General features: G+C 40.9%; 1 protein-coding gene across 1 annotated transcript; it reads left to right on the forward strand.

Moving 5' to 3' along the window:
* The first annotated feature begins 939 nt into the window (after nucleotides 1–939).
* DHCR7 (7-dehydrocholesterol reductase) lies at nucleotides 940–8,883 on the forward strand. The gene is made up of 8 exons (XM_082485862.1): nucleotides 940–1,005; nucleotides 3,047–3,150; nucleotides 4,033–4,255; nucleotides 4,985–5,075; nucleotides 5,746–5,959; nucleotides 6,279–6,483; nucleotides 7,401–7,532; nucleotides 8,138–8,883. Exons 2-8 carry the CDS (start codon nucleotides 3,053–3,055, stop codon nucleotides 8,600–8,602), a joined length of 1,428 nt encoding a protein of 475 aa, XP_082341988.1. The 5' UTR covers nucleotides 940–1,005; nucleotides 3,047–3,052; the 3' UTR covers nucleotides 8,603–8,883.
* Nucleotides 8,884–12,184: the final 3,301 nt, after the last annotated feature.

The raw sequence follows: 12,184 nt of genomic DNA on the forward strand, positions 1-12,184 counted from the left end.
ACCCTTCCTGCCGGCGGGAACTACATCTTCCCCTCGCAGTTAAAATCGCTCCGTGCAAAACGCCCGTGACTGACTTTAGAGGCTCACGCCGACCTGCCCGCACTGGCGGTACTCCCGCTTCTCCCGCGGAGACGCGGCCAAACCTGCGGCAGCCACCGCCACCGCTCCCGCTCCTGCTCCCGCCCCGGCTCCGCTCCCACCGGAGGCCCCGCCCTCTGCCGCGGCCACGCCCATCCGTCCCCTCAGCCCATGGGTTGAGCGCGTTCCGCCAATGCGGTGGCGCGGAGGGGAGGGGAGCGCAGCGGGGATTGGTCAGAGAGACGGGATGGGGGCGGTGCCGCCCTGAGGAGGGAGGTGCTGCCGCCGGTACCGGCTCAGGGGAGTGGGGTGGGTTGTGGTCGTCTTTCTGCGAGAGGAGCGCTGCTGTGGGAAGAGCGGCCTCCCGACAGGCGGTACTGGCCAGCTGCCTCCGGTAAGCTGCCCCTGCGCCGTCTCCGGGTAGTGTCCGCCGGACGGGCGAGCCCGCCCGTGCGCGGAGGGGCCGGGGCCGGGGCCGGGGCTCGGGCTCGTGGGTGCGTACCTCGGTGAGAGCCGTGTTGGGCCTTGGCGAGAGCGGGGCGGCGGAGAGGCGAAGCGGGACTGGAAGGGAGCGTTGGCGGCGCGGTCGGCTCCGTAGGTTGTTTCTGATAATGCCCCCCGGTAATGCCCCCCCCCGGGTACCCGTGTCTCGCATAAGGGGCCCGGCGTGCGGGAGGGTGCTGCCCTCCCTGCCTACGCGGGTCTGCTGAACCCACCCGGGGCAGCCCTCCTGTGCGAAACACGGGGTTCTGTGCAAGGCCACACGTTTAGCGAGGGTTTTCCATTTAAAATATATATTCGTGAACAGGATTCTGCCTTATTTTTGTAGGACAAAATCTAGAAGCAAGGGATTTTATTTGCCACGCTTCTGTTCGATCACAGATTCTCTTCAGTAAGTCCGGAGCAAGCTGATGAAAACCGTCAAACGTATGTAGTTGTTGCTTGAAAGGACTTGATATGAATTTTTCTCAGTGCTCTGTATGTTAGATAGGTATGTGGCATAGGCACCAAATGGGGAGAGCTTCCAAGCGAACTGTGTGGTTGGCATGATTGTCCCTTTAACACAGTGTGAGCGGTAACGCAGCACTTCATCATTAAGCCCTGAAGTTTGGACTCGGAGGGATAGTGCATCTCTGGAGTTCTCTGTGCAGGTGATATTTCAATTGTGACTTTTGCTTCAGGCTCCTGTTAAGCTGACTAAGGGATTAGGAAAGCAATATTTGGGGCGTGTTTAGTGGGGTAACAGGAAGCTTGGATTTATAGAAATTGAAATGGTTACTAGTAGGAGTATGATTTGAGTGGGAGTCTTGATCCAGAAATGTTAACACGTGTTAAGTGACGTGGGAATAGCGCTGAACATGAGAGGTTGTTACTGCCAGCATAGCTGTCTGTTGGACTAGGGTGTACCTGTTTAGGGGAGTAGTCCTAAGCAGGCTCTTGTTGAAATTGCTCTGTAGAAAGGCCAAACTTGGTGGCAATTGTTGGCCTTTTAAATAGGGGGAAGCATGGATCCCATAGGTAATCTGTTCAATGCCAGCCTTTCTCATCTAGGCAGTTCCCAGTCTTAGTACCTGGATGATCATTCTGCTTCTGTGCACTCTGGTAGGATTAATGATAAACTGGGTGTGTGGGTGGGTCTTGCACAAAATCCCAGGTGCTGCCAGCTGCAGGCAGGCTTTTTACAAGTTCTCAGCAGACTGAGCAGAGTTTTCAAATCTAGTACGCTGAGCTCCACAAAGTAGGTGGTTACTTAAGAGTCTAAAACAAACCTAAACACTGTGAAAATTCTCAATCTAGGATTTCTTTTCTGTTTCTCTTATAAAAGAGGTCCGCTTTCTCAGTAGGACTGATAAATCATGTGGAATCCTTGGAAACACTCAACATTTAACTGGTCAAGGCACTGAGCAATCTGTTGTAAGTTGTCCTTGCTCTCAGCAGGGACAAGTGGGGTTGGATTAACTGACGTCAAAGGTTTTACCTGACATAAATATTTCCAATTCTGATGATTCCTGAATAAGAGCCTTTCTATCTCGGCATAATTCTTAGTATTGTAGCTCTTCCTTGTCAGAATTTGCACTTCTCTTTTAAAGCGAAGCCAACGAAAATAACTGGAGTAAGCTCCTATGCTCTAACCTTGAAACAGTGAATCTCCTGGTTTGAGTTCAAACATCAAAGCCTGAAAAGGTACAAAACTAACAACTGTTAGGAAATTCCCCCCTGAATGGAAAATTAAAACACTCCATGTGTTTTAGAGTCTATATCTTCCCAGGAGACAAAGTTCAGGAAAAATACTTTTCTTTTTTAGTGGGCAGTTACTAAATGTTCAGATTATGGGGTGATGATCTTTAACAAAACGAGTATTTGCGCAAAGCAAAAGAAAGCTATAATGCATGTTCCACCGAGAGAATTAGGTATTGCCTAGTAAGTCATTCTCCGTTCTCACTGATTTCTGATTGACATGGGATTATAAACTGTCTTTTTGTTTTCTTTGATGTAGCTAACATATATGGAGCAAGGGATCGGGGGAAAAGCACGTAATTTGCCAAGGTCAGGTAGAGGTAATGTTACAACAGTAGCAATTTCTCTAATTAAGAAAAGCAATTAGTTACAGAACTTTATTTTCAGAGGTTTATAAGAACATGGCAGAACAGTTTTTTTCCTTTGCATCTCATGTGTATGTAATAAGCCATGTATTATACAATATACATTAAAAGAAGGTTCCGGTTAGCAAGGGGTTTAATGGATTACTTTGATCATCAGTGTTTTGATTATGTTTTGTTGAATATAAGATCACAAGGAATTGGGGGAAAGTTTTTCTTTCCTTCCTACCCTCCTCCCCCAAATTTGTTGTGATCGGAAGGCTTTATAATAGTTTGTAATTACTTTTGTTTGTTTTTCCCTTTTGTAGAGCTGTAAGAATTACTGAGAGCCAGCTGGAGTAATACCTTGAGTGTTTTCTTTCATACAGGACATCATGGCAGCCCATCAGGAGAAGAAACTTTCTGAAGAAAGAAACCGCAAAAGCACCCAAAATGATATTCAAACATCTCAAGTCCAGTGGGGAAGAGCATGGTGAGAGAAGCTGATAACGCTAATTAGTCATATTTCAGATTGATTCATACTTACTCTTACAGATGCTACATTTGTTTAAAACTTCATTCTATTAATAACAGACTGTTGCATTGCCCTTCCATTGAAAGTTCGTGGATAATGAGCTGTAGTTAACAGATGCCAAAAAAGATTTTTAGGACAGCGAGCTTGCCAGATGGCTTGGGTTAAAACACAGCTGCCTTTGCAAAAAAGGAAAACAAATAATAAAAATCAGTAAAATTTGTAGTTCCTTCAAGGGCTGAACAAAATATTTCATGAGATTTGGAAAACAGGCATCCATCTGTGGTATTGCCAGGTGGCATTTCCTGCTGTAGCAAGATTTAGGACTCATGTCCCTGTTTTCAAGGAGTTGTGCAAATATTAAGAGTATCGTATTGCAGCTGGAAACAGCCACGGGTGTTTGTATGGCTTCCCACCACAGACAATGTGTGGTAAAGCAAGTTCAACTTCTGGCTGTCCAGGGTCTGTCTCTTCTGTGTTTCCAAGTTTTGCATAATATTCTTGTGATTCTGTTACCACTTCTAACTGAATACAAGTTCTACGCATGATTGCCATCAAAAACATGAATGCTGTGATAATAATTTGCTTTTTGGAGGGGAGATGATCAGAGCAACAGAAAAGATACCAACTAGCTTAGTTTTAGAACAGTTTGTGGTAAAGTATGTAACATGCCAAGTTTTTTATGGTTATTTGACCCAAAGAAATATATGTGCCCTGAAAACACTTTCAGTTTTCATCTGGTTAGTCTAGAAGGTGCACTGAAAAAAATTGCCCAACTTTAATCAAACCACTGTTCTAACTGAAAGCTGAGGGGGAAAAAAAATGTTCTGTTTTGGATTACAGGGAGGTGGACTGGTTTTCCTTGGCAAGCATCCTTTTCCTGCTGATGTTTGCACCACTTATCGTATATTACTTCATAATGTCCTGCGACCAGTACCAGTGCTCTCTGATTGATCCACTCATTGACTTACTCACGGGGAATAAACATCTGTCTGACATCTGGAACAACACTCCTACAGTAACCTATAGAGCAGCTGGCATCTATACTGTTTGGGTTGCTTTCCAGGTACGTTACTGAGTTATCATCTAGATGTAGTAGCTGGCTTTTAAAACAGCCATTCGGTTAATCCTTTTACACGAAGGATGATGGAATGTTGCACTGGCATTTACTCTTTGGTGTTTCTCACTTTCCATGGCTTTTTGGAACCCAAACAAAGTTTATGCACTTGAAAAATAAATATGTAGGGAATAGGCACAAATATTCCCTATGTGACATATTCCTTGGTGTGGTTTTAAAGAAAAATCAACTATATAAGTACAATACCCATTTGTTTTAAATTAATACACAATAAATATATCATAAACTAACACTGCAGAAGGGATTATATTTACTGTAGACAATAAAAGAACACTGATATATGAAATAAAACTTATATTTTTAAAATATCTTCAAATTTATGAAACTACTACAATTTTTTTCCAAATTGGAAAAAACTTACATATAACACAGATCAAGTTCAAAATAAAAGGATAAGGACCCGAATCTAGTTACCACCTGTCCTGCCTCCCCACCAAAAAAGGATGATAACCATGGATGAAGTAAATATTTAGAATTGTTTAATAGCTTGGGCGCATTATTACTATGAAATGACAACAGCTAAATCTTGCCATATTTGCTTATCGAATACTTAATTGAAACTGCTGTGTGTTACATTTGGTATGTGTATGAAAGGGGTAGTGGGTTTGGAGGTTTGTCTTGTCTGTTTCTGCTGTTAATACATTCTCTTTCTTCTAGGTGGTTTTGTATGTGTTCATTCCTGACTTCTGCCATAAATTTCTCCCTGGGTATGTAGGAGGTGTACAAGAAGGTGCTGTCACCCCTGCTGGTAAGGTCTTCTTTAGACTATATGCATACCATACAATCTTTTAAAATGATAGTATTTCTGTACTTACCATTTTTAATAACCCATATGTATCTGGAGGAAATGTGGGCATAAATGCTTTCACCTTCCTCATATGTTTACTGCAAACAAAAATAAAAGCAATCTACATCATCTTTTAGAATAAATGATAGAATTTCTATCTCTAACTGTTAGTAAAACTATTGATATGGTGGGCACCACACTGGGAATGGAAAAGTACAGATTGATAATTTTAGCGCTTAAAATCAGCAGTGGCCTGTTGCTACTATTTGACAATGCGGTTGCACCTGCTGAAGCAAAGGTAACCCACGAGACTTCAACAAAATGTGTGATGTGAACTAAGTGTAAAAAAGGATAACTGTTACCTTAGCCAATTTTAGGGGAGATTCTGAATTCACTGGTTAGAGAACAGAAAGTGAAGAGAAAAGCTCAGCCTAACAAAGGCTGATGGTTACAGCAGAGTCTGAAACTGTCAGAAACGTGCCACAAAATATTTAACTGGGAAGGTGAGGAGAGTGAGGTCATTTCATGGGCACTTGATTGAGCTTCTATATGTTGTATGCATATCCATATTAATAAAAAGCTGTATTAATGCAGTATCACTAACATTCATTTTTTTTTCTTCATGTTTTAGGTGTAGTGAATAAGTATGAAATCAATGGACTTCAGGCTTGGATCATTACCCACGTACTTTGGTTTGCAAACGCCTATTACTTCCACTGCTTCTCACCTACCATCATTTTTGACAACTGGATTCCTCTCCTGTGGTGTGCCAATATCCTGGGATACACAGTTTCCACATTTGCGATGATTAAAGGCTACTTTTTCCCTACCAATGCTGAAGACTGGTATGTGATTTTTAATAATGAGACAATACTAGGAAATCCATCCATCTTATTTGTGACAAATAAGTAAGGTTATAGTTAGACTGTTCAAAAGTGTTACCAAGAACAAACTAGGGTACCTCTAAAGCTAAAATTTATCTCCATTAATATAATGCTTTGGTTGGATCAATTTGTGTTATCTTGCACAACACTATATGGTTTTATGACTTTTATTATCCTTACATCAGGTGCGTTGGGAAATCATCTGAAATGTGTAGTCAGAATAGTAATGACCTATATTTGTGTATAACTGCATACATTTCTCATTTTTTATGCTTTCTAGCAAATTCACTGGCAACTTCTTTTACGACTACATGATGGGGATTGAATTTAACCCTCGAATAGGAAAGTGGTTTGATTTCAAGCTATTCTTCAATGGGCGCCCTGGTATTGTAGCCTGGACTCTAATTAACCTTTCCTATGCTGCTAAACAACAAGAGCTGTATGGTCAAGTAACCAACTCCATGATCCTTGTCAATGTACTTCAGGTAAATTCAGAGGAGAAAAATAAGAAACCAATTTGGAAATAAACTAGTATTGAAGTAGAAAAAACTCCTTGCATTGAAATTGAACTTAGACAATTTTTACTGGCCTGAACAACCTTATTCAGTGATGATGCACTGGGAATTGCTTGTTTGTACACTTGTAGTCATTTCTTTGTGCCACTGTAAATACTCTACTGTATTCATTCAGAGTGCCGCCAGTGGCATGGTCAAGTCTGCACCAGCAGATTTCAGTGTAAACTTAAGAAACACTTTTCTGAGCCTATGTTCTAGAAACAGGCATAGCCTGATCTTGAATCCAAAGAGAACAATGATGAATTCCTTGGCTTTAGGTGGAGCAAGGTTGGGCAGGTTTGTTTTTTTTTTTTTTTCCTGAGGGCAGCACTGCATCTAAATCTTTATTTTTACTTTATGTGCGAGACATGCAGAACTAATGATGTCTCCACACCTAAAAATAGCCAGTCAGGTGCTGTGCTTTCTACTGAAGAGACCCCAAAGTAATAAGTACAGATAATAGTTTGGATTTATTCATTGATATGTGTGAATGGGAGCCTGCTTGATAGAAGCTCTATTCCCCCTCTGTGTAAGTGTACAACTCTTTAAGCTGAAGAGAGGTCGGGGTGGTCAAATGCGAGTATACTTCCTAAGTGTATGTCCTTACAGTAGTATGCTTGCCTTAGTTGCCTTTGTTAATATTGCTTTGCATTACTTATTATTGCTTTATCTATCTAGATGGAGTATATTTGTGTGATACGGTCCTCTTAATACCCTATTTTTGAGGTGTTAACAAAAAAAACACAAGTCCGTTTTGTGATCTTATCACAAGACAGCACAGAAAGATTAGGCTGATGCTGTTAAACAGGATGGCTGGTGACAATGCTCTGTTACTGATTCTGCTTCAGGGTATTTATGTTTTGGACTTCTTCTGGAATGAAGCCTGGTATTTGAAAACCATTGATATCTGCCATGATCATTTTGGATGGTATTTGGGCTGGGGAGACTGTGTTTGGTTGCCTTACCTCTATACTTTGCAGGTAAAAATGTGGTACTGTACATGTTTGGTCTAAAAGCAAAGAAACTTCCCAGAAACATTCTGCCCGGCAGTCTGATTTGTATCTTTAATTTCTTCTAGACAGTCTGAATGTTGAGTAATCATTACAACAGCTTTTGTAACGATTCCCTTGTAGGAAGGCTTAGTGTCCCTGCATAGAATTGACATCTTTTCCTCTCCTCCCCTTCTTTTGTGCCTTTTTCTGTCACTGTCTATTGTGTCTGCATATTTTTCTAAATCCTTTCCGTCCCTTTTTGTACTGCATGTTGACGGTTTTTTGGTGGGTAGTGGTTTGTTAGTATTTTGGGGTTTTTTTGTTGTGGAGTTTTGGTTTTTTCCTTTTGTCCTGGTTTGTTTGCATCCTTGCAACTTCTCTCTTCTTCTTGTTTCACCGAAGAAATGCAATTTTAGGCAGAGAGAGAGAAAACATAGGATGCAGAGCTTGTTTAAAATTTTCCATGGTATCACCGCTAGGGTGGACTTTCCCGTTCTTTCTGTTCTGGGTCACTGTAAGTCAAAGAATCTAGTCTGGCATCCTGAGCATACATTTAAAGTAAATCACTGATTATCTCTTTTTCTGTTCCCCAGGGCTTGTATTTGGTTTACCACCCTGTCCAGCTGGGCACAGGTAATGCCATAGGGATCTTGATGTTGGGCTTGATCGGCTATTACATCTTCAGAATGACCAACCACCAGAAGGACCTCTTCCGTCGTACAAATGGCAACTGCAAGATATGGGGGAAGAAACCAGAGTATATTGAGTGCTCCTACATGTCTGGGGATGGGACCAAGTACCACAGCAAGCTGATGACCTCGGGATTCTGGGGGTGGGCACGTCATTTTAACTACACAGGAGACTTGATGGGCTCCCTGGCCTATTGCCTGACTTGTGGGTTTGACCATATCTTGCCTTACTTCTACATCGTTTATATGACTATTCTGCTAACCCACCGTTGCATTCGGGATGAACACCGTTGTTTCAGTAAATACGGGAAGGACTGGAAGCGCTACACTGCTGCAGTGCCTTACCGGCTCATACCAGGGATATTTTAAGACTAACACAGAATCCAGGGGAAAGAAAAAACAACATTTTTTTTGAGATAAAGAGGGGTTATCCACACAGTTATACTAATGTTTTGTGAAGGACACTCAGGCTGTTCTGAAGGGGAAGAGGTGGCCGGACAATAATCCTTGCTGTACTGAAGGAACACGCAGGCAGACTGTGTTTAAAGTAAACTAAATAAGGCACTAATAAGGCACTGAAATGGCCTGGTTTTTTAGAAGACTCTCTTACCTGGAACTATTTTTTTTTTTTTTTTTTTTTTTTTTTTCCCCCCTCCTCTCAAAGTTAACTTTGAAGAAAAGTTGCATGTATTGAGACTCCTGAAATCTCCCAAAGCTGGGAGGTGGCCTTACCCTTCAGAGTAGCAGGATTCTGGAACCACTTTCCAGTGACTTGGGAGAGGAGGAAAACAGTTGTGTGATCTGTTTATGAAAGAAGTTGTATGATGTGGTGGCTTGTGACAGTCATAACCTACAGTCAGTAACTCCCCAAAGGAGGTTTTATTGTTTATTGCTTTTCAAGAGGTTAACCTGGGAAATACTAAATTGGGGAACCTGATCCTAAACTGGTGTGTGGGAAGATTGTTATAATCCAATAGAAATGTTTGTGAAAGTTGGGATGAATTGGTATAGCTCAAAAGTTACATTAGTTTACAGCACCTGAGAATATGGTGCATGACCAACTGAGTATTATTTTGATACTGAAACCAAACTTGCTTTATGAAGATACTGAGCATACATTGATTTCTCTAGTGTGGATAGAAAACTTCGTTCTCTATAATTTGTTTAAAATCATGTTTGTAAAAATTTAAGAAATAAATTATTGGTTTCAAGACAAGTAAAAAGCACTGCTTATTTTCTCTTTGGTTATTTCTTTTCTTGTTACATAGTTATTTTTTTAAAGTTACTGGATTCAAAAGGAGCTCTTCAAAGTGTAATTCTAAGAGCTGGTTCAAGAATACATAAAGGAGAAACAAATAAAAAGAAAGAGGGACCATGTATCTTATAACAAACTTGGTTCAAGCTAAAAGACTCAAATTTTTTGATTTCTACACATACGTATACAGTTAGTTTTTACAGTAAGTAGGTAACTGTAAATCAGTTTCTTGTAGGAGCTGCTGAATGCACTGATCTTCATGGCAGATTTGAATGTGGTGTGCCAGTGAGTATGTGTGGTGATGTTTGGGTTTTTTTTGTTGTTTTTGTTTTGTTTGTTTTTTTAACACTAATTCTGGAAAGGATGGTTTTAGCAGGAGAAAAAGGGTCTCTCCAAACCTAGAAAACAAATGTACCTTGCAGCTCGACTTTGTTTCAGAGCTCGATGTACGAGCATGCATAGAGGTGCCTTCTTAGAGAAAGTTCTTATAAACCTAACTAGGACAGTACTATCTGTAGACCTCATAACCGGTTTATCACCATTTTGCAGATAACAATTTCAATACATTACAGTGTTGTTAATAATAGAGGAGGAGCAACGGCCATAATAACAGCATGCTCACTGGCAACAGATACTGCCGTGGTAGAACGTTTGAACTCAGCACTTCTGTGAATGAAGATAGTGGATAATACAAATACTGAAATGGGAGATGGGGGGAAATCAATGCCAATTGCCTTTACTGAAAATGTATAGCCCAATACCTTAAAAGTTCATCAAGGGGCGATACTTATAGAATGGTTGATCTGGGAGAACCCAGTTCAGAGGAAGGGAAGACTGAGACGTGGGTTTCTAGAACTGTTGGACCCCATCAGTCCCTGGCGCTGCATTGCTTTAGGCTGCTGCTGACTTTGTTGGAGTAATTGGATAGTTTCTTTTCTCGGCTTCCCTAAGGCACCATACTTGCGTCCTTTCTTATGTGGCCTTGGAAATTGTACTGACGGTTTGGTGTTAATGCCAAGGCTATTTAAACATTACGAGATAATCTGGACTGTAAATCATGGTAGCCTTGCATGGCACAGTACGCTCCCTTCTTTTCGCTGATAAATCCTGGGTGATTAGTGGAAGAAATTGTCCATTTAAGACCAATAAAAATATCAGCACTTCAAAAATAAAACTGAGGAAATTTGAAGCAAAAGGGCAGTATTGTAAGTAACGAGAGCATTATGCATTCAACTATTTCTTTTAGGCAATTTCTGTTACATCTAATATTGCTCAAAGGATTTTCTGTACTGTCTGGCATTGGAGCACGGAAGCACTGTTTCTTTGATGCAGACTGCTGCTCCTGCTGAGAATACTTTACCCTGCAGATAGCCTAGCTGCTGCAAGTGAGAACTCTTCACGGGCTAGGTAGTTAAACTCATGGTAGGAAGCAATTAGTCGCAAGGTTTTTCAAGCAAGAGGCCATCACTGGGCTAAACTGACTTCCTATTTGGTGGAAGGATGACAGATTCTGCTTCTTCGGGCTTGTCTGCTGCTCACACAAATCTTTTTTGTTCCATCTGTGTGGTGTACAGACTGAGTAAGTATATACTGTATCTGTAAAGGGGTCTGCATCTGGCTGGAAAAGAAAGTGCTATTTCCATTTGGGTTTGTGTTTCTTATAAAGAAATGATTTTTGGAGAAACGTGAAAAAAAATTTTATCTATTCTGTAAGCTTCATCCTAACATAAGCAATGTTTAAGCAGCACTCTAAGCAGTGTCCAACTAATGTCACCCTTTAAAACTAAATCATTTGTATGACTATCAACTTGCTTATCTTCAGACAGGGTGCTGCCTGTGTCACATTTTGTTGTATGCATGGCAGTGGTGTTAAATTTGTCTCCTCCAGAATGCAAACTAACTAAATAAACGAATATATATTTTTCTTTGAAGGATTTGTGGGTTTGTGTATCACATGAACTTTTGTCCTGATATTTCATATTTATTGATACTATGCTGTCAATATCGCTTATCAAGTTTTGAGAGCATATGGCTCTGTAGTATGCTGGGAATTTCAAATATAGAATTGCTGATATTTGTAAAATGTTACTTATTTAACTTGGGTTCTAAATAATAGGAAAATATAGCAAAAGCTTCTAGTCGCTACTTGAAGCGGTAATGAAGTAGTTGGACTATTGTAGGAAGAAAAGTAACAAATGCTTGTTTGAGCAGGGCACAAGAGGCTGAATGACTTCCAGATTGCCATAGATCTACTCAATAAAAAAAAAAAAATCACAATTTTCTAGTGTATAACCGCTATAGATTGTCAGTATTTGATCTACAGATGGAGGGGGGTGGGGAGAGGGGATCTTCCAATACCTATGGGGAGGGAGGATGCCTTCCCACATTGCAAACCCCTGTCACTAGATGGCATCGCGATACGATAGCATTTCTGAGATGGGGGCTCCACCTTTCAGCATAAGGACGGTTAATCATTTATAGCTCTTGATGCAAAGCCACAGTTCAGCTTATTCTCATCCAGCCTGCAAGAACTCTGACACAATTCAATGGTGGACTATAGCATACATAATGCATTTAGGCTTTAAACATGTTCATAAATATGTAAACTCTTTTTTTTAAATATCTATATCTCTGAGCGACTCTGTGGCTAGTCCAAAGAGCTGTGCTTACGATATAACGAAATGTGATTGCTCAGT

This window comes from Vanellus vanellus, assembly GCF_965231255.1.
Source record: "Vanellus vanellus genome assembly, chromosome: 6".
Lineage (NCBI taxonomy): Eukaryota > Metazoa > Chordata > Aves > Charadriiformes > Charadriidae > Vanellus > Vanellus vanellus.

What these genes read in the sequence shown, in the direction of transcription:
- DHCR7 (XM_082485862.1), top strand. Translation starts at nt 3,053, where the DNA reads ATGGCAGCCCATCAGGAGAAGAAACTTTCTGAAGAAAGAAACCGCAAA. An exon ending in GTCCAGTGGGGAAGAGCATG is followed by an intron (nt 3,151 to 4,032) that starts GTGAGAGAAGCT and finishes TTTGGATTACAG; the next exon opens with GGAGGTGGACTGGTTTTCCT. An exon ending in AGGTGCTGTCACCCCTGCTG is followed by an intron (nt 5,076 to 5,745) that starts GTAAGGTCTTCT and finishes TTCATGTTTTAG; the next exon opens with GTGTAGTGAATAAGTATGAA.